Genomic DNA, 23343 nt, shown 5'->3' on the forward strand with positions numbered 1-23343 from the left:
TCTGGTACAAAAACTTGAGGCAATGAGATCCAGGCAGTCCAGCAATCATTATGACAGAGATCAAATGTGAATAAGGATTAACAAATTTATAAATTGAAAATTATAGAGACAAACAAATTAATTAAGTAATTAATAGTTAATTATAAAATCTAGAGTATTGTATCTAACAGATGAAGATGAAGATCAGAATATAGTTGGTGTAACGGCTAGGTCAGAGTGACTGGTCAAATGTCAAAAATAGATACAAAAGGTGTTGTTTTCACACCCTTAAGGGAATTTTGCAGATCTTGCATTATCACATGTCTGAGGAAATGGAAACTGACATATTTTTATACAAAGGTACAAGATCAAATGAGCAACTAATTCTGAAAACATCATCGCTTCTGCAGTACTTGGCAGGCGTCCAATATCTAAACACAAACGTGTCAACATGACCTGTCACATTGGGACACTTGAAGAACAATTGAATATAGCAAACATACATACTCTTAAAGATAAAAGAAGAAGAACCATAAAGAGTAAATACGATGAGGATTAATACACGGAGTAGGAGAACATGTATACAGTGGTGTGAAAAAGTGCTTGCCCCCTAACTGATTTTTTTTTTTTTTGCATGTTTGTCTGACTTTAATGTTTCAGATCATCAAACAAATTTAAATATTAATCAAAGATAACACAAATAAACACAACATACAAGGGAAAACAAAATCCAAACCCACATGGCCCTGTGTGAAAACGTGCTTGCCCCCTAAACCTAATAACTGGTTGGGCCACCCTTAGCAGCAACAACTGCAATCAAGCATTTGCGATAACTTGCAATGAGTCTGTTACAGCTCTGTGGAGGAATTTTGGCCCACTTATCTTTGCAGAACTGTTGTAATTCAGCCACACTGGAGGATTTTCGAGCATGAACCTCCTTTTTAAGGGATTGAGGTCAGGACTTTGACTAGGCCACTCCAAAGTCTTCATTTTGTTTTTCTGCAGCCATTCAGAGGTGGATTTGCTGGTGTGTTTTGGATCATTGTCCTGGCCGGACATTGTCCTTCAGGATTTTTTGGTAGATAGCAGAATTCATGGTTCCATTTATCACAGCAAGTCTTCCAGGTCCTGAAGCAGCAAAACAGCCCCAGACCATCACACTACCACCACATTTTACTGTTGGTATCATGTTCTATTTCTGAAATGCTGTGTTTTTTACGCCAGATGTAATGGGACACATACCTTCCAAAAAGTTACACTTTTGTCTCGTCAGTATTTTTGCAAAAGTCTTGGGGATCATCAAGATGTTTTCTGGCAAAACTGAGATGAGCCTTTATGTTCTTTTTGCTCAGCAGCGGTTTTTGTCTTGGAACTCTGCCATGCAGGCCATTTTTGCCCAGTCTCTTATCTTATGGTGGAGTCATGAACATTGACCTTAACTGAGGCAAGTGAGGCCTGCAGTTCTTTGGATGTTGTTGTGGGGTCTTTTGTGACCTCTTGGATGAGTCATCGCTGTGCTCTTGGGGTAATTTTGGTTGGCCGGCCACTGCTAGGAAGGTGCAAGCACTTTTTCACACAGGGCCATGTGGGTTTGGATTTTGTTTTCCCTTCATAATAAAAACTGCATGTTGTGTTTACTTGTGCTATCTTTGATTCCTATCTTATTTAAATTTGTTTGATGATCTGAGACATTAAAGTGTGACAAACACGCAAAAAATGTAAAAATCAGGAAGGGGGTAAGCACTTTTTCACACCACTATAATATGAAATCAAAAGTAATATTGATAAATCATAAGCCATAAAAGATTAACATGAAATATGAATAAAACCATTTTGGATCCACCAACTACTAATGACATTTATTATTAAATGAAAAAAGTAAAAGATGAGGCTTGGAAACATTGAGATGTTTTTATTGGATGTAACCAGACCTTGAACGCGCAGAAAAAGTGCAGCAGAAGTAGGAATGTATAGAGCAATTCTTGGTACTTTACTAGTGCCGTGAAACCTCGAAATGAATATAAAAGGATCACAGAGCACTGATTTCTTCATTCTTTTGAAATGCAGAGATTGAAAATGCCCATTCAGACTTTATAAAGTCTTGTTTCCCTTTCATCAGATTTTTCATTATACATACAACCTCCTGTTTCTGAGGCCACAGGGTTGATTGTGTTGCTAAAATGAGAGAAAATTGCCCCGCTACTTTTCATTCCTCTATGAAAATTGCCGCCCCTCCTCCTGGCCTTGTCACGAATAAACTCTGCTTCTCCAGAGCGGATCGACGGGCGTCCGGCACGTAATAACGTTCTCTCACGGTTTGGAGAAAAGAATCTATCCTTTCCCCAGGTACCATGGAAACTGTACAACCTCCCCATCCAGCTCCGGTTAACCTTGACCCCACGGCGCCCGCCTTCCTGTGAAGAGAGGAGAAGGATGTTTAGCTAAATCTACAGTTCATTAGACAGACTCTGGCAATTTTCATTAGTTTTCCACAGAAGCTCAGAGATTTGACTCGTTCAGTTTAAAACTATTTCTGCGTCACATAATAGATACACTACTGGTGGTCAAAAGGTAATTAACTAAGATTAATTAAGATTTTTTAAATGTTAAAGTAATGGCAGCTTTGCCTTGGTGAGAATAAGAGACTTCTTTCAAAAACATTCAAACAAATCCCCAAAGACAATGCATATTAACACAGAAATATTTTTCCACTGTATCCATAAGTGTATAATGTGTATTATGACATGATCAGCTGATTACGCTCTCACTCACAGACATATGTCCACCAGCTGGTCCAGTTCGGGGCAGCTGCACTCGTACAAGTCTCTGCAGCTGGCGTGGCTTTGGTTCATCAGGTCGCCCAGCTGAGTGACGGCGTTGGCAGGGGAAGAGTCGCACACGGCCTTAAACTGTAGTACGCGGGCGGCCTCGCCGTACACATGTTTGGCACGCTGGTACAGTTTAAAGTGAGACGCTGAGGAAGAAATGGAAGAGGTTGTAGTGCAAAATGACAATTCGTCTCAGGAATAATATGTAATATTGGTAACACAATAAGGTTTACAATAAGGTCCCATTAGTTAACTAATATATTAGCTAAATAATTATTAATAATTAGCTAAATGAGCTCTAAATTTGTTAGTTTTTTCATCTTTGTTAACGTTAGGCTAGTGCTGCATCGTGAATAAGTCACGGCTAAAGGGCGTTGATAGGCTTCAGCCGTGACTTATTCACGATACAGCACTGGCTTCGAGTACCTTATTGCTTTTATAAAACAGTTATCACATAATACAAATATTAAAGCCAGAAATATGTATCAATGCAACTTTCATGAAGTAAACTTTCACTAAAAGCCTTCCTTCTGTCAGAAAAAAATAGTCCCTGATCGTGAACAGCAGCAGAAGTTACATTATTACGCCATTAGATGGTGGCAAAGTCTGTCTTTATGAGTGTGTCAGTCAGTAGCGAAGACTTTTATATTGAAAAGACTGAATTGTTGTGAACAAGGAATAAGACGCAACTGACAAATGCTTTGACTAGCTCTGTCAGTCATGGGAAAACCCCTTAACTGTTAAAAGGACAAGATAATACATCGGACATTTCAACAGATTTTTTATTATGAACATATGACTCACCTGAAGGAAAATGCTAAATCTGAATGCAGGTAATAAACTCGCTCAATCGATCACTTTCTCACAATACTCTGCCGTTGGGTGAAGCAATCATAGCCGTGTTTTATTGTGAATAAAACACAACTATTGACCAATCAGAATCAAGGATGGGAACTAACTGTTTTATACATGAGTTCACATTAGCTCAGGTCCATTAAATAATATTAACAGATACAACTTTAATAATTTATTAGTAAATGCTCAAATTAACATTAACTTAGAATAATAAAAGTATTTTTCATTGTTAGTTCATGTTAATTAATGTCAACAAATATAACCTTATAAAGTGCTTTAGTGTCGCCCACTTTTTCAGTGGCACTGGTTCCAGAAGTATTTTTTCCATAGGGATTGTTAAAGCATTTTAAGCCTTGAACCAAAACAACCAGCTATCATATAAAGCACAACTATAGAAACATTAATTTGAGCAAAAGGTATTTTAAAAAAAATCAGACAATAAGACAAAAGGTACAACGCTGTGTACTAAACGGCTTTAGTGAGGGAAAAAGAACTACAATCCCATGAAGCACTGCGAATTACAATCAAATTAAAAACGATTAATTTAGAGTTGATCATATCTATAGAAGCAAAACATTTCAATGTATTGCAAAATATGCAATATAAAGAAATATTTAAGTATTTTCAAAGCACAATTCACTGTGCTTCATTGGCCCAAGAGACTCTCTGATTGGTGGAATTTCCTTGCAGAATCATGGATAATGTAGTTTTTCCACCACAAATTCTGCTGTTAAACATGATTTTAAAATTAAGTTGAAATAATACAAAGAGATGGCTTCAACAAAAGCATATACAATTGTAACAATCTCAGAACTCACAGCAGGCCTGTCTTTAATGGTTTATAAGTTAAAAATCAATTTCCTAATGAAGAAAATTAATTGGATTTTCTAATTCCGAACCCGACTGTTGCAATCTATTGTAAAGTGTAACCACAATATTACTTAGAAATATTAGCTTATATAAAATATATTTTTTCCCTTAAGAAAACTGGTAACAATTTACAAAAAGGTTTAATTTGTTAACATTAGTGCACTACATTAATTAGCATGAACTAAGAACGAACGCCTCTATATCATTTATTATTAATCTTAGTTATTGTTAATTCCAACATTTAGTACATTTTTAAGATCAAAAGTTAATTATTTTAATATTATTTAATGCACTATGAACTAACATGAATATTTTTAAGGTTAACAAATGCTGTAATAATTTTGCTCATTGTTAGTTTATGTTAGTAAATACATTAAATGAAAAATTAAAATGTGAGATTATTTTTCCAGTAAGACCAGAACATTTATAGAGTGGACTTTGTTCTCCTGTTGTGGTCTCTCACCGTGTTGTGTGTTGGTGCTGAGGATGTTTTCACACAGCTGTTCAGCGCTGATGCCCAGAGTCGTGCAGATCTCCTCTCTGCTGTAGGGCTCAGGGTGCAGCACCTCCTCCAGCAGCTCCAGCATCTCGTCCAGATTCACCTTCAGCTCCTTCTGCAGATCCCCCAGCTTCAGCAGACGCTGCCAGTCCACACCTCGCGCTTTAGCCAGCATCTGCAGACCGGAGGATTCAAGATCCACATCTTCTAACAGCAATATACTAATGCAAAGGTCTGAAATTATGATGGGAACTAGAACAAATTTGGGGAATTTGCTTAAGTTCTTGGTACATTACCAATAATTATTAGTGGCCAATCACTAAAGCTTAATATTTAACTGCTTCTGGATTTAAATCTGCAGTGTCTCAAAATCTGGTGCCAATTTTGGGGTCAATTTCAACAAATTTGATGGCAGATCCAGTTTTTGGCAAACAAAAAATGAGTCATCATTTTAGCAACTGCAGATTAACACAAAACTGAAAATACCACATACATTTGGTTGCAGCGCCACCTACTGTAAATAGTGTTAAATGTAAAATACAGTTTTTGAACTACTTCTAAATTCACCACTATAGTCTTATGACCAAACAACAAGTTTTTACTACAATGATTAAAACTACAGTATATATACACTACTGTTCAAAAGTTTGGAGTCAGAAAGGGTTCACTGAACAAAAGTTACATTTATAATGTTACAAAAGATTTCTATTTCAAATAAATGCTTCTTTTGAACTTTCTTTTCAAAGAATCCTGTAAAAATGCATCACAGTTTTCACAAAAATATGAAGCAGCACAACTGTTTTCAACATTGATAATAATAATAAATGTTTCTCAAGCAGCAAATCATCATATTTGAATGATTTCTGAAGATCATGTGACATTGAAGACTGGAGTAATGATGCTAAAAATTCACAGGAATAAATTACATTTTACAATATATTATAAAATTAATCAATTATTCTAAATTGTAATAATATTTCACAATATTACTGTTTTACTGTATATTTAATCAAATAAATGCAGCTTTGGTGAGCAGAGGAGATGTTAAAAAAAATCTTAATGACGCCAATCTTTTAGACTGTAGTGTACTTTTTTGATGAACTGGCAATAAAATTCTCACATTACAAAGACTAAACTATCATTCTGAAGTTCAAACCTTTGTGGCGATGCGGCACTCCACCACCCTCATGTTGAAGTGAGATGAGGCCGCCTTGTTCATCTCCACACAACAGTTGGCGATTACAAAGAACGCCCCGTCGGGCAACTTCACATCTGTGGCTCGCAGCGGATTAAACTCGATCAGCTTTGCCTTGAGGAAAAAATGTAAAATCAAGCTGAATCATCCTTAAGAAATGTATTTGTAATGTAGATGCACAGTGTTAAACACAAAAACACTTTTGACAGTCTGATGACAGATGGGTCAATAACAAATAAGAGGTCCAGAGATTAAAAAAAAAAAAAAAAAATATTTTAAAATTCTAGCTTAAAACACACGTGCCTTAGAAATGCACTCTTAGTATTCATGTTGGTTTTATATGGTTAAAAAAAAAAAAAAAAAAAAGAATAGAATAGTATTTTAAAAAAAGAAGAAAGAAAAATGTCATGTGGTGTAACCAATAATAATAAAATAAATATTTTTTTCTTAAACCTTGAATACATGTAAGTGTATGCATTTTAATCATTTTAAAAAAGTTTTTAAATATATATTTTTTGAAAGTAAAACCTAATTCTTTATACAATTATGATTTTTTCATTTATAAATGCCAAGTTAATTGTGTGGTTGCACTATATGAAATTTTACCACCCATATTAACCTCATCACGTCATAAAAAAGAATTAAGTTAATTTTTAATTTTAAGAGACTTACTGACCTTGACACAGTCAAGAGGGTCTGCAGAGGTCTTCTCCATGATATAATTTCCTGTTTTAATGTTTGCAGCACTATGGTTGCACCACATGACTTTGATTTGGTGGATAATACGTTTTTTCAAATATTAACAATATTTTAAGATTTTTTTTCCCCTAACATTAATAACAAGTGACAGCTTAAAAATATTTTTAAAAACTTTGATTTAATAAGTAATTTTGTCATGCATTTGGTCACTGAATGTATGAATTGCATTTTTAATGTATTTTTGAATAAATTAGCTGCAGTCACACACATAAACAAAATGAGTGTCATACCATCAACCCTTTTACCAAAATTACCTAAAACAAATGCCATGTATTTTGTTAGAACAAATTAAGAAACACATGGCTTACTGTTCCCTCCTCTGCCAGGAAAGAAATGGACTGATCCATCCCTCCGCCCTCAGTGCCAATATAACGCTCACACTTGGCACATGTCTCGGCGAGAGTCACCTGAAATGAAATCAAAGCGAGCACATGTACTGTATGATAAGCAGCAGTTGTATATAATGCATGTTAGAGGATTTACATCAAGGACTACCTTAGAAAGAGACTTCTGATTGGCCTCCATAGTTACCAGACCGGCACAGCACACCAGGGCACTGGAGCTGGAAAGCCCTGAGCTGGCTGGGATAGTCCCGTCTACCACACAACACATCCCTGCCAATGAAGACAAGCTCAAGTGCTCCTGCATGCACAAGGTCAAGGGTCAAATGACTATGATTATAATGAAATAATGCAAGCATGTGATATTAAACACCTCACCTGGATTCCTCTCACTCCACAAAGGAAGTAATAGTGCCACTGAGGATTCTCTCTGTCAATGGTGATGCCATCAACAGACACAGTGAAATCCCTGAAAGAAACAAAGAAATAAGTGAGTCAATGAATGCATGATTGAGTGAATGAATTAAGTGAGTGAAAAATGAATACGTGAGTAAGTGAAATAATTAATTAATGAGGGAATTAAGTGAGTGAGTGAGTGAATAATGAATGAATGAGAGAATGAATAAATGAGTAAATGAATTAAGTGAGTGAGTGAATAAATGAGTGAATATTGAATGAATGAGTGAATAATAAATGAGTGAATGAATTAAGTGAGTGAATAAATGAGTGAATATTGAATGAATGAATGAGTGAATAATAGATAAGTGAATTAATTAAGTGAGTGAGTGAATATTGGATGAATGAATGAATGAATGAGCGAGTGAATAATAAATGTGTGAATGAATGAATTGAGTGAGTGAGTGAATAAATAAATGAGTGAATATTGAATGAATGAGTGAGTTAATAATAAATAAGTGAATGAATGAATTAAGTGAGTGAGTGAATAAATAAGAGTGAATATTGAATGAATTAATAAATTAGTGAATGAATGAATGACTTGTGTGAATAATATAGTGAGTGAACAATGAATTAGTGATTGATTGAATAAATGAGTGAATGAATTAAGTGAATAATGAATGAGTAAATGAATTAATGTGTGAGTGATTGACTAAATAATTGAGTGAATGAGTGAGTGAGTGAGTGAATGAATTGAGTAAACAATGAATGAGTGATTGATTGATTGAATGAATGAATGAATGAATTAAGTGAATAATGAATGAGTGAATGAATTAATGTGTGAGTGAGTGACTAAATAAGTGAGTGAATAATGAATAAGTGAGTGAATGAGTGAGTGAGTGAATGAATTATTGATTGAGTGAATGAATTATTGATTGAGTGAATGAATTGAGTGAGTGAATGAATTATTGATTGAGTGAATGAATTATTGAGTGAGTGAATGAATTAATAAGTGAGTGAATGAGTGAATGAATTATGTGAGTTAATGAATTGAGTAAACAATAAACGAGTGATTGATTGAATGAATGAAAAATGAATGTGTGAATGAATGAATAAGTGAGTGAATAAATGAATGAATTAAGTGAATAATGAATGAGTAAATGAATTAATGTGAGTGAGTGACTAAATAATTGAGTGAATAATGAGTGAGTGAGTGAGTGAATGAATTGAGTAAACAATGAATGAGTGATTGATTGAATGAATGAATGAATTAAGTGAATAATGAATGAGTGAATGAATTAATGTGTGAGTGAGTGACTAAATAAGTGAGTGAATAATGAATAAGTGAGTGAATGAGTGAGTGAGTGAGTGAGTGAATGAATTATTGATTGAGTGAATGAATTATTGATTGAGTGAATGAATTGAGTGAGTGAATGAATTATTGATTGAGTGAATGAATTATTGAGTGAGTGAATGAATTAATAAGTGAGTGAATGAGTGAATGAATTATGTGAGTGAATGAATTGAGTAAACAATGAACGAGTGATTGATTGATTGAATGAATGAAAAATGAATGTGTGAATGAATGAATAAGTGAGTGAATAAATGAATGAATTAAGTGAATAATGAATGAGTAAATGAATTAATGTGAGTGAGTGACTAAATAAATGAGTGAATAATGAACAAGTGAGTGAATGAGTGAGTGAATGAATTATTGAGTGAGTGAATGAATTAATGAATTATTGAGTGAGTGAATGAATGAAAGAATTAGTGAGTGAGTGAGTGAGTGAGTGAATGAATGAAATAATTATTGAGTGAGTGAATGAATGAATGAAAGAATTATTGTGAGTGAGTGAATAAATGAGTGAATATTGAATGAATGAATGAATGAGTGAATAATAGATAAGTGAATGAATTAAGTGAGTGAGTGAATATTGGATGAATGAATGAGTGAGTGAATAATAAATGTGTGAATGAATGAATTGAGTGAGTGAGTGAATAAATAAATAAGTGAGTGAATATTGAATGAATGAGTGAGTTAATGTCACGATCACTAGTGAGAGTGCCCTAGTCAGCCACTAGAGGGCACTCCATCCTGGACTCTTGTTTTCACCCCTTGGACTACAATTCCCATACTCACCCCTGGACTCATTATCCCATTCATTGCACTCAGCTGTTTTGTGTTTCTTCATTAGTGTCTGCCTATTTAGTCTCTGTTGTTTCTGCCTTTGGTTGTGGTTTGTTGTATTGTTACGTTCACTGTTTGTTTCTCTGGCCTTTTGTTTTGTGGACTATCTGGATTTTGACCCCTTGCCTGCTTTTGGACTTACGTTTCTGGATTTCCCAATAAATACTTATGCTGCAACTGGATCTCTACATCTTGTTCTTGTGTGTCCGTGACAGAACAAACCACCAGACAACAGATCCAGCAGCATGAGCTTCCGGATTCCTCCGCCAGCCACCACGAGGGAGCGGATGGCTCAAGTTCGGGCTTTGACGGCCCAACGTCAGGACGGCTGGGAGGTAGGATGCTTCGCCAAGGTTTTTTGGACGATGGCGGTGGGGCTGGGGTACAATGATGCAGCTTTAAAGGATTTCTTTAATTGCTGCCTTGACGATCCTCTGCCTCAATGTGAGATGGAGGGGCTACGGATTTTAGACTTCTGGAGATTCGCCGCATATCTCCGCCATCGGAGAGAATGGACCTCACCGAGTCAACCAGGCAGTCTGCATGCTCCAGCCCAGGAATCCGTTTCAGAAGGCACAGGGGAGGTGGGCACTGAGCCTCAGCTTCACTCCGGTAAAGGGAGGAGGAGGAGAAGGAAGAAGGCTTCTTCCATCCTTCAAGGCCCGGAGGCCGCTCCAGCCAGTGAGTCCACTTCAGCCAGTGAGTCCACTCCAGCCAGTGAGTCCACTCCAGCCAGTGAGTCCACTCCAGCCAGTGAGTCCACTCCAGAGCCCGCTCCAGCCAGTGAGTCTACTACAGAGCCCGCTCCAGCCAGTGAGTCAGCTCCAGCCAGTGAGTCAGCTCCAGCCAGTGGGTCCACTCCAGCCAGTGAGTCCGCTCCAGCCAGTGAGTCCGCTCCAGCCAGTGAGTCCGCTCCAGCCAGTGAGTCCGCTCCAGCCAGTGGGTCCGCTCCAGCCAGTGAGTCCACTCCAGCCAGTGAGTCCACTCCAGCCAGGGAGGCAGCTCCAGCCAGGGAGGCAGCTCCAGCCAGGGAGGCAGCTCCAGCCAGGGAGGCAGCTCCAGCCAGGGAGGCAGCTCCAGCCAGTGAGTCCACTACAGAGCCCGCTCCAGCCAGTGAGTCCACTACAGAGCCCGCTCCAGCCAGTGAGTCCACTACAGAGCCCGTTCCAGCCAGGGAATCCGCTCCAGCCAGTGAGTCCACTACAGAGCCCGCTCCAGCCAGTGAGTCCATTTTGGGTGAGCCACCGCCTCACCCTCATAAGCGGAAGAGAAGGAGGAGAAGGGCTTCCTCCGTCCGACAAGGCCTGGAGACCACTCTAGAGGTTGTCTGTGGGTTCTCCAAGCGCCTTGCCCTGCCGGCGCCGGAGCAGCCCCAGCCTGAGCACGCTGCCGTCCCAGAGCAGCCCCAGCCTGAACACGTTGCCGTCCCTGAGCGGTTCCAGTCTGAACACGATGCCGTCCCTGAGCGGTTCCAGTCTGAGCCCGCTGCCTTCCCTGAGTCCTCCGCTCTCCCTGATACGGCCACGGAGACCGTTACCGAGCTGCCCGCTCTCCCTGATACGGCCACAGAGCACCCTTGGTCAGGCCTGCCCCCGCCGTCCAAGCCTTCGGCCCCGCCGCCGCCATCCAAGCCTTCTGCCCTGCTGCCGCCGCCCAGGCCGCCAGTCCTGCCGCCGCCGCCCAGGTCGTCTGCCCTGCCACTGTCAACCAAGCCTTCTGTTCTGCCGCCGTCAACCAAGCCGTCTGTCCTGCCACCGTCGTCCAGGCTTCCTGCCTTGCTGCCACTGCCCCGGCCGTTGGAACCGCTGGAACCCGCCTGGTCAGTTCCTCCAGTGCCGCCCTGGCAACCAGCCAGGACTCCAGACCCCAGGGAACCCGCCTGGTCAGTTCCTCCAGTGCCGCCCTGGCATTCAGCCAGGACCCCGACCCTCTTAGAGCCCCCGTGGTCCGTTCCACCGGCTCCCCCCTGGCCTTCGGTTGGGGGCTCTGGTCCTGGCCCACCATCCCTCCCCCTGATCCTCCTCCTGTCCAGCTCCCTCCTGAGTTTTTGTGTTTTTCTTTTTTGTTTTCTGGTGGAGCGTCTGGTAGCCGCTCCTTTGAGGAGGGGTAATGTCACGATCACTAGTGAGAGTGCCCTAGTCAGCCACTAGAGGGCACTCCATCCTGGACTCTTGTTTTCACCCCTTGGACTACAATTCCCATACTCACCCCTGGACTCATTATCCCATTCATTGCACTCAGCTGTTTTGTGTTTCTTCATTAGTGTCTGCCTATTTAGTCTCTGTTGTTTCTGCCTTTGGTTGTGGTTTGTTGTATTGTTACGTTCACCGTTTGTTTCTCTGGCCTTTTGTTTTGTGGACTATCTGGATTTTGACCCCTTGCCTGCTTTTGGACTTACATTTCTGGATTTCCCAATAAATACTTATGCTGCAACTGGATCTCTACATCTTGTTCTTGTGTGTCCGTGACAGTTAATAAATAAGTGAATGAATGAATTAAGTCAGTGAGTGAATAAATAAGAGTGAATATTGAATGAATGAATAAATTAGTGAATGAATGAATGACTTGTGTGAATAATGAAGTGAGTGAACAATGAATTAGTGATTGAATGAATGAGTGAATGAAAAATTAATGTGTGAATGAATGAATAAGTGAGTGAATGAGAATGAATTAAGTGAATAATGAATGAGTAAATGAATAAATGTGTGAGTGATTGACTAAATAATTGAGTGAATAATGAATGAGTGAGTGAGTGAGTGAATGAATTGAGTAAACAATGAATGAGTGATTGATTGAATGAATGAATGAATTAAGTGAATAATGAATGAGTGAATGAATTAATGTGTGAGTGAGTGACTAAATAAGTGAGTGAATAATGAATAAGTGAGTGAATGAGTGAGTGAGTGAATGAATTATTGATTGAGTGAATGAATTATTGAGTGAGTGAATGAATTGAGTAAACAATGAACGAGTGATTGATTGAATGAATGAAAAATGAATGTGTGAATGAATGAATAAGTGAGTGAATAAATGAATGAATGAGTGAATGAATTAAGTGAATAATGAATGAGTAAATGAATTAATGTGAGTGAGTGACTAAATAAATTAGTGAATAATGAACAAGTGAGTGAATGAGTGAGTGAATGAATTATTGAGTGAGTGAATGAATTAATAACTGAGTGAGTGAGTGAATTAATTATTGAGTGAGTAAGTGAATGAATTAATGAATTATTGAGTGAGTGAATGAATGAAAGAATTAGTGAGTGAGTGAGTGAGTGAGTGAGTGAGTGAGTGAATGAAAGAATTATTGGGTGAGTGAATGAATGAAAGAATTATTGAGTGAGTGAGTGAGTGAGTGAATGAATGAATAAATTAGTGAGTGAGTGAGTGAATGAATGAATTACTGAATTATTGAGTGAGTGAGTGAATGAATTGAGTGAGTGAATGAATTGAGTGAGTGAATTAATTATTGAGTGAGTGAATTAATTATTGAGTGAATGAATGAATGAGTGAGTGAGTGAGTGAATTAATGATTTATTAAGTGAGTGAATGAATTATTGAGTGAGTGAATGAGTGAGTGAGTGAGTGAGTGAGAGAATGAATGAATTAATGAGTGAATGAATGATTGAGTGAGTGAATGAATGAAAAATGAATGTGTGAATGAATGAATAAGTGAGTGAATAAATGAATGAATGAGTGAATGAATTAATAACTGAGTGAGTGAGTGAATTAATTATTGAGTGAGTGAGTGAATGAATTAATGAATTATTGAGTGAGTGAGTGAATGAATGAAAGAATTAGTGAGTGAGTGAGTGAATGAATGAAATAATTATTGAGTGAGTGAATGAATGAAAGAATTATTGAGTGAGTGAGTGAGTGAATGAATTATTGATTGAGTGAGTGAGTGAATGAATTAATGAATTATTGAGTGAGTGAATGAATGAATGAATTATTGAGTGAGTGAATGAATGAATGAATTAGTGAGTGAGTGAGTGAGTGAGTGAATGAATTACTGAATTATTGAGTGAGTGAATGAATTATTAAGTGAGTGAATGAATTGAGTGAGTGAGGGAGTGAATGAATTATTGAGTGAGTGAATGAATGAGTAAGTGAATTAATGATTTATTAAGTGAGTGAATGAGTGAGTGAGTCAGAGAATGAATGAATTAATGAGTGAATGAATGAATTATTGAGTGAGTGAATGAATTATTGAGTGAATTATTGAGTGAATTATTAAGTGAGTGAATGAATTATTGAGTTAGTGAGTGAGTGAATGAATGAATAAATGAATGAATTTCTGAGTGGATGAATGAATGAATGAATGAATTATTGAGTTAGTGAGTGAATGAATGAATGAATGAATAAATGAATGAATTACTGAGTGAATGAATGAATGAATGAATGAATGAATTATTGAGTTAGTGAGTGAATGAATGAATGAATGAATAAATGAATGAATTACTGAGTGAATGAATGAATGAATTATTGAGTGAGTGAGTGAGTGAGTGAGTGAGTGAATTAATGAATGAATTAGTGAGTGAGTGGGTGAATCAATGAGTAAGTGAATGAATGAATAATATTTGTTGACAAAATGTGACCAGTTAAATTCTGATGAACTGAAGATGTAGCACATTGCTACTCACTTGTATCTGGAGTCAGTATTGGCAAGCTGGATTGTTTGGGAGTCGTTGACAGAAACTGCAGCAAGAATATTCTGCTCTATTGCCATTGGAAGGACAGCATAGCCACAATAATCAATATGCTCACCTGGAAATTATAAGATTTATGATAAAACATAAAATGCAGTGCTGATGTATTTGATATGTTTACACACACAGCTTGCAACCAACCTATCAAATTCACCCTCCCTGGTGCACGAGCGTAGAAGAGAGGCATTTGTCCATATTTTCCATGAAAATCCTCTTTCAGTTTCTGCAACCTAACAAAAAGAGAAGAAAGAAACGAAAACAAAAAACAAACACGAAAGTTAAAACAAAAAAATAGAATGTATACTTATCGACGTGGCGAGTCCATTCATACACAATCGAAGTTTTCCGAATAGCTGCACGAAGTTTTCCGAACAGTCGCAACTCACCTTTCGTTTCCACTAAGCAGCACCTTGATTTTCGGTGGAATTGTGGCCATTCTGCTGTTTTAAATCTTTGTTTTGCAGTAAGTACAATATGCAGGAGTGTACCGACACTGTACAAATGCTGTCAGCTGACTGTCATACCCGGAATCATGCGTCTAAAACAACACGGAAGAAACTGACACGAATCTGGATTCGGAAGCACTCGGGAGGAATCGGGACTGCGCGCGCACCTTTCAGAACGCGCGGCGTGATGTCATAACGCTTTGCCGGGGAGCATTGTGGGTAACAGCCTCTCTCTCCGGTCAAAATGTCTGACATGGAAGATGATTTCATGTGCGATGATGAAGAGGATTATGACTTGGTAAGGCTGCCTAAAATAAACGCAACTGTAAACGCGTGTGATTCAATGCTATGCAAATGTGGCGACATCAATATATTTTGTTTATCGTGTTTACAGGGACTTAATTTCCCAATGGAGTTGTTTAGCAGGTGGCTAGTTTGCTAATACTGCAAAGATTAAGTCAATAAATATGACAGCCTTCTTTAAGTAGTTTTATTTGTAGTTCTTTAAGAAATGCGATGTATTTATAAAGCTTATTTCTGCTGTAGAAGCTCTTATTTATCTACTGGTAACTTGCAGACTCATGTGAAGTTGACTAAAATTACAGCTAAGAAGCTGCTTGTTATGAAACTGCATGATATCTGATTTCAGCTTGCTATTACATAGATTATTACGTATATAAGATGTACATTTGTGAATAATCTTAACATAACTATTGCTATGCAGTTGTCATAATCATGCACCATTAATCTGTACAAGATGTTTCTTCAGGCAAAGACTTGTTAAATTTCACATACTATTTGTTTGCTTTCACTTCAGGAATACTCTGAGGACAGCAACTCTGAACCGAACGTTGATTTGGAGAATCAGTATTACAACTCCAAAGCCCTCAAAGAAGATGATCCTAAAGCAGCCCTGAGCAGCTTTCAGAAGGTTCGACACACGTTCAACATCTGGATCCGTGCTGTAACTTTGAATATGTATAATCACTGTTTCTGTTTGGCAGGTTCTGGAGCTGGAGGGTGAGAAAGGAGAATGGGGCTTCAAAGCACTGAAACAGATGATTAAGATCAACTTCAAACTGGTATGTAACAATAGTAGCAGATTATATAATATCCAATATTTATGTAAGATTTAATAAGTAATATTTATAAATCATTGTATTATTTTCCTGTATTGTCTAACAAATTAAATGTAAAATACATGTTGATGATGCAATATAAAATCTGATCTGATTTGTGTAATTTTTTTTTATTCTTATTTTTACAGACAAATTTTCCTGAAATGATGAACCGGTACAAACAGCTTTTGACGTATATTAGGAGTGCTGTCACCAGAAATTACTCTGAGAAATCAATCAACTCTATTCTAGATTATATCTCAACCTCTAAACAGGTATTTCATATATTTTAAACTGCTGTCTGAGTTTATATATACAGTCCAACCAAAATGTATTCAGACACCTTGAACATTTTATTCATTAATACAGTTTTTATTTACTATAGTTAAAAAAAAAAAATGGTAATAAAAAATATGACAAGATCTCAGAGTTAAACTGTGTCAGTAAAAAATAATATTAATTATGTCAGATAACACTCAAGCAAAACATGGTCAGGTCAAATAATTTTTGGGTATAATATGTCACAGTTTACTTTATTTTGCTATCCTCACTTACATAAATGAACTATAGTGTAGTCCTGCAGCCACTAGTAAAAATATTTAAAAATGTCTGAATAATTTTTGGTTCGACTGTATATACCAGTAAAATGTATACATTTGGAACCAAAAATTATTCAGACACTTTGACCTGAGCATGTTTTGCTTAAGTGTTATCTGACATAATTAAGATTAATTTTTTTCTGACAGTTTAACTCTGAGATCTTGTCATATTTTTTATTACCATTTTTTTAAACTATAGTGAATAAACTGTATTAATGAATGAAATGTTCAAGGTGTCTGAATACATTTTGGTTTGACTGTATATGTGTGTGTGTGTGTATAAATATATTATACACACATGTGTGTATATGTATGTTAGGGGTGTAACGGTACATGTATTCGTCCCGGTTCATACAGTCACATTACGAATACAGTCAGTCATAGTCCATTCATTCTCCAATCCAGAAGGGGCGCGCATGGTAATGCAATGCTGTTTGCTAACCGTCACAACAGGGAAAAGCGCATTAGAAGAACAACAGATGATCTATGCATAGATATGTTTATGTGTAAGTGCAGAAAGACATCAATAAAACAGCTTGAGAATAATCTCTCACGTAGCATCACATTTACCTCAGGCGAGTCATTTAGTGTCCACAACATGTTAGTTCACTAGAGAAATGAACTCTAGCATTTCGCTAAATATATGCACTATATTCACTTATATATTCATTATATTTACTTTACCTGTTAGTATTGTCATGATTTTTTTTAATGTATGCTTAAATTTGTCATGAAAACAAGCTATGACAGCCACTGTGTAAATGATTATATTTCAAAAATGAATTGGTGTAGAAAATTTACTTTATAATTAGATTTACAGGTTAATGCAAAACCTGTCTTATGTGCAATTTGCATGTTTTTTTTTATTTTTATTTGAGTGTTGTTGATTATATCTAAAAAATAAATAGCAACTGAATTTAATAATTTGTGCTCTGTTGTTAATTGTAACGTTTAATATTATAGTAATGTGAAAGAAAGGGCTCCCTGTATATAGTTTACAGCAGTAGCTGAGATAGATTTTTTTTTATCCTTAAGAAAAATTTAATTATAATTGAATTTATTTAAACACAGAGACACATTTGTTTAAAAAAAAAAACAGTTTAATAATAATAAAAAAAGCAATTTTATGTTTAGTTTTCTTCTCCCTGCTGTACCGAACCCGTACCGAACCGTGACTTCAAAACCGAGGTACGTACCGAACCGTCATGTTTGTGTGCCGTTACACCCCAAATATATATACATATTTATTTTAATTAAAGATAATTTTGTTAATAAAGATAATAAAGTAACATTTATCTATTCATGTTTTTTTTCCAGATGGACTTGCTCCAAGAGTTTTATGAAACCACACTGGAAGCTTTAAAAGATGCCAAAAATGACAGACTTTGGTTTAAAACTAACACCAAGGTTTGTGCATTTAAATGATCTGTTTTGTATCACAGACGTTACCTGCACACTGATATATCAGGAACAATAATATTCATTGTACTATGATAATAATTCTGTTAATAATTGGCGCAAGAATGTGTGTATTTATACTCAAGTGATTCAAGAATATTGTTAACTTCTGCTCCTCTGATTCATGTAGTTGGGAAAGTTGTACCTGGAAAGAGAAGAGTTTGGAAAGCTCCAGAAAATCCTCAGGCAATTGCATCAGTCGTGTCAGGTAGAGTAAATGATCATTGTTTCATAAATAAGAAAACCTGCTTCAAATGTCTTATGTGCTGTTCTGAAACTGATTGATGTTGTTAATTAGACGGATGACGGAGAGGACGACTTGAAGAAGGGCACTCAGCTGTTGGAGATCTATGCTTTGGAGATCCAGATGTATACGGCACAGAAAAACAACAAGAAGCTAAAAGCCCTCTATGAGCAGTCATTACACATTAAATCAGCCATCCCACATCCACTTATCATGGGAGTCATCAGAGGTATTTCACGCAGTCTTTCTCTATTTTTATAACAAAGATATATATAGTGGGTACGGAAAGTATTCAGACGCCCTTAAATTTTTCACTCTGTTATATTGCAGCCATTTGCTAAAATCATTTAAGTTATTTTTTTTCCTCATTAATGTTCACACAGCACCCCATATTGACAGAAAAACACAGAATTGTTGACATTTTTGCAGATTTATTAAAAAAGAAAAACTGAAATATCACATGGTCCTAAGTATTCAGACCCTTTGCTGTGACACTCATTTATTTAACTCAGGTGCTGTCCATTTCTTCTGATCATCCTTGAGATGGTTCTACACCTTCATTTGAGTCCAGCTGTGTTTGATTATACTGATTGGACTTGATTAGGAAAGCCACACACCTGCTATATAAGACCTTACAGCTCACAGTGCATGTCAGAGCAAATGAGAATCATGAGGTCAAAGGAACTGCCTGAAGAGCTCAGAGACAGAATTGTGGCAAGGCACAGATCTGGCCAAGGTTACAAAAACATTTCTGCTGCACTTAAGGTTCCTAAGAGCACAGTGGCCTCCATAATCCTTAAATGGAACACGTTTGGGAAGACCAGAACCCTTCCTAGTTCTTGAATGGCCCAGCCAGAGCCCTGACTTAAACCCAAATGAGCATCTCTGGATAGACCTAAAAATGGCTGTCCACCAACGTTTACCATCCAACCTGACAGAACTGGAGAGGATCTCCAAGGAGGAATGGCAGAGGATCCCCAAATCCAGGTGTGAAAAACTTGTTGCATCTTTCCCAAAAAGTCTCATGGCTGTATTAGATCAAAAGGGTGCTTCTACTAAATACTGAGCAAAGGGTCTGAATACTTAGGACCATGTGATATTTCAGTTTCTTTTTTAATAAATCTGCAAAAATGTCAACAATTCTGTTTTTTTGTCAATATGGGGTGCTGTGTGTACATTAATGAGGAAAAAAAATGAACTTAAATGATTTTAGCAAATGGCTGCAATATAACAAAGAGTGAAAAATTTAAGGGCGTCTGAATACTTTCTGTACCCACTGTAGTTGTGAAGATTAAGACATGGAAATAAGTATTTTGTTTTATTTGGTTTTTATTTTGTGTACCGTACCATTTTTATATTGTTTTGGTTTGGTTTAGTTTGTCTTTGTTTTGTGTACAGTTTGAAAGTTTGTTTTTTTGTGTATAAAAGGAATGTTTGGTTTTTGTTTTGTTTATAGTAAGAATGTTTTTTGTTGTGTATAAGGGTTTAGTTTTTAGCAGTTTTTGTTATGTGCACATTTGGAAAGCTTTTGGTTTTGTTTTTGTTTTGTGTATAAAAAGAATGTTTGTTTTGTTGTGTACAGTTAGATTTGTTGTTGGTGGTTTTGTGTATGAAAAGAGTTTTTTTTTGTTTATAATAAGAATGTTTGTTTTTTGTTTTGTTTATAAGAAGAAAGTTTGGTTTGTTTTGTTGTTTACAGTTAGAAAGGTTTTGTTTGCTTTGTTTTTTTGTTTTGGTTTGATTTTTGTTTTATGTTTTTTGTGTACAGTCAGAACTTTTTCTGGTTTGTTTTTTGTTTATAATAAGAATGTTTGTTTGATTTGTTTTTGTTTTGTTTTAGTTTTCTTGTTCTATGTACACTAAAGTCCACTAATTTTCTTCAACTTGTGACCTTTTCTCTTTAGAATGTGGCGGTAAAATGCACCTGAGGGAGGGCGAGTTTGAGAAGGCACATACAGATTTTTTCGAGGCTTTCAAAAACTACGATGAGTCTGGAAGCCCCAGACGAACCACTTGTCTGAAGTACCTGGTTTTGGCCAACATGCTGATGAAGTCTGGAATCAACCCATTTGATTCTCAAGAGGTATAAGGTGGTGGTCATTCACAGGCCCACATGGAATCTAAGGCCATCAGAAAGTTCAGCAGAACCGTCAATTAAAAAATTCTACATGTTCTTCATTATTGCTTGTTCATATATTAAATATTTTGGTGAACTTGAGTTTCTTCTCATTGACCAACTGAGAGTACAACATGCTTAACAACTTGAAAATCAACTTATTTTCTCCCAGAATCAGTGCAGAAAAGCACAACACTGCAGATTCTATCTGGGCCTGGTCATAGAAGGTTAAATTTTGTGCTTTATAATATAACAAAAAACTATTTTTTATTTATTTATTTTTTTCTATGTGACTCTGTGACTAGGCAAAACCTTACAAAAATGATCCAGAAATCTTAGCAATGACGAACCTGGTAAGGTAAGTATGCACAATACCACCTTTCATTTCTTCTTTTATCCAGTCGTGTTCTATTTCAACTACATTTTTATAGTCCGAGTGGATTCATTTTATGGTATTAATTGCTTATAACTTGTTTCTAGTGCCTACCAGAACAATGACATCACAGAATTTGAGAAAATCCTAAAGACGAATCACAGCAACATAATGGACGACCCCTTCATCAGAGAACATATTGAGGGTCAGTTTGGGTGGCTTTAGCTTCCTTGTGTATATTATACTTATAGACTCTACATTTGATGTATGAGATTTATGAAATTTTCTTTTTGCTTTTCCCTTCAGAATTGTTACGGAACATAAGAACGCAAGTGCTCATCAAATTGATTAAGCCTTACACTAGGATACACATACCATTTATTTCAAAAGTAAACCTTTTTTATATTATAGTATGTAGTGTTATGCTATAATATGCAATGTTATTAATTATAACATGCTTTCATATCCATATTTTTTCTTTAGGAATTGAATATTGATGTTGCAGATGTGGAAAGCTTGCTTGTGCAGTGTATTTTAGACAAGTAGGTTTAACCCAGTGTTTTTATATGGATTTTTACATTTATTTTATGCTTTTTTAAAAAAAAAATTATACTCTTTGATTGCAAAAGGTGTGTGTGTGTATATATATATATATATAAAATAATTTTTTACATCTATAATTTTTATAATGTTGTACGTCCTTCTTTCAGCACAATCGACGGTAGAATTGACCAAGTCAATCAGCTGTTGGAGCTCGATCACCAGAAAAGAGGCGGAGCCCGATACACCGCTCTGGACAAATGGACCAATCAGCTGAACTCTCTCAACCAGGCCATTGTGAGCAAACTGGCTTGACTTGACACTGACGATCCTGGAAAACAAGTTCACCCATCAGGCAGCCGGTCGATTGGAGGCTGTCAGTGACATTAACTACTTTCAAGCCCTTTACTCCCCCGATCACAGTTTGACATGAAGGGGGAGCGCAATTTGGCTAGTTTGTATTTTTACAGCTGTAGTCACTTAAGTCAGTTTTAAATGTCCTTAACAAAGCGGGATGTCTGCTGTACCGAATTGTTAGGTCTCTAATATGAATATGTTTGCATCATCTAAACTTTAATAACACATATTGGCACTCGGCAGACATTTAAAAGGCTCTTAACTGGAGAGCGTGAGGACGTACTGTGTGAAATTGAATCATTTATCTGTTGATCTGTCTCTGTTGCTAGAGTCAGCATGTTTTACTTGGTTTGCATAAAATCCAGTTGATGTGTTTTATGCAGTTGCACCGCAGCACATGCGTATTGAAGTGCAGTCATTGCTCGAGTCCCTCACCAAACATTACAGATCTGTCTGAACATTACTTAATGCCATCTGAGCTCTTCTGTTTCACTTTTCAACAACAAAAATAAAGAATGCGTTTGTTGCTTCAGCGAATAATGTGTCTGTAATGGTTAATGATTTTATGTGTGATGAAGTTTATCTCAAGAACAACATTATACAGCCTTCATATATGGGCAATATTACAAAAAAACAATAGCTGAATGTACAGAAAAAGGAGGCAAAATGATTAAATGTTTCTTAATCAGATCACAGAAAATTTTTGTATAGACCATGCATACACTATACTCAGAAATGTATGAAATAGCCAAATACATTAGGATAACACATGTGTTAGCATGTTTTGCAACTTTGTTATATTGGTAACACTCATTTGTTAACATTAATGCATGAACTAACAATGAGAAATATATTTTTATAGCATTTATTAAGCTTGGTTAATAAAAATATTTGTGTTAGTAGTGCGTTAACCAGTGATAACAAATAAAACATTGGACTTTTTTGTTTTTGTTTTATTAAATGCTGAAATCAATGTTAACTAAGATTTGTAAATGCCGTAGAAGTATTGTTCTTTATTAGTTCACGTTAACTAATCAGTTGACTTGCTTATAAAACGTATGTATGATTAAAAATAAATAGTAATATTATTGTTACTTTTATTATTAATAATAATACATTTCCATGATTGAGAAAATAAATTTCTGTCAAAAAAAAATGTTGGTTGACACATTTTTTTTTTTTTTTATTATTAATGAAAATAGAACAATTTACAAACAGAGCATAGCATAAGACAGTGCAATACAAAGTGTGATATTAATTAGTAACAGGGGATCCGAAAATAAAATCATAATATTTTAAGCATGTTAATGACTTTTTGTTTTTTTAACAATTTCAGAGAAGATATAAAACAATCAAATTCCACTAAAAATACCTTAAATATTGGGGATGAATTTAAGCATTTTTGTTTATGTATATAAAATTTTGTATAATTTTGTAATAATAATTAATATTAATATTATCAATATTAGAGTT

General features: G+C 36.3%; 2 protein-coding genes across 3 annotated transcripts; one reads left to right on the forward strand and one right to left on the reverse strand.

Annotated features, from left to right (window-relative positions):
• Positions 1-1899: 1899 nt before the first annotated feature.
• Positions 1900-15141, reverse strand: galk2 (galactokinase 2). Its single transcript, XM_067379901.1, has 10 exons — positions 15006-15141; positions 14761-14849; positions 14554-14677; positions 7705-7795; positions 7481-7627; positions 7294-7392; positions 6188-6340; positions 4996-5206; positions 2752-2953; positions 1900-2393 (listed from the first exon to the last, which is right to left on the reverse strand). The coding sequence occupies exons 1-10, from the start codon at positions 15053-15055 to the stop codon at positions 2186-2188; spliced, it is 1374 nt and encodes a 457-aa protein (XP_067236002.1). The 5' UTR covers positions 15056-15141; the 3' UTR covers positions 1900-2185.
• A 129-nt stretch (positions 15142-15270) lies between these two features.
• Positions 15271-22889, forward strand: cops2 (COP9 signalosome subunit 2). Of its 2 annotated transcripts, XM_067379225.1 has the most exons (14): positions 15271-15363; positions 15883-15996; positions 16070-16147; positions 16333-16458; positions 17917-17970; positions 18100-18189; positions 18371-18448; positions 18539-18713; positions 20389-20567; positions 20906-20958; positions 21081-21178; positions 21280-21362; positions 21457-21515; positions 21684-22889. In XM_067379225.1, exons 1-14 carry the CDS (start codon positions 15310-15312, stop codon positions 21826-21828), a joined length of 1386 nt encoding a protein of 461 aa, XP_067235326.1. In that variant the 5' UTR covers positions 15271-15309; the 3' UTR covers positions 21829-22889. The 2 variants fall into 2 exon arrangements, with proteins under 2 accessions (XP_067235326.1, XP_067235327.1); XM_067379226.1 differs by lacking the exon at positions 17917-17970.
• Positions 22890-23343: the final 454 nt, after the last annotated feature.

Source organism: Chanodichthys erythropterus, chromosome 24, assembly GCF_024489055.1.
Source record: "Chanodichthys erythropterus isolate Z2021 chromosome 24, ASM2448905v1, whole genome shotgun sequence".
NCBI classification, from domain to species: domain Eukaryota; kingdom Metazoa; phylum Chordata; class Actinopteri; order Cypriniformes; family Xenocyprididae; genus Chanodichthys; species Chanodichthys erythropterus.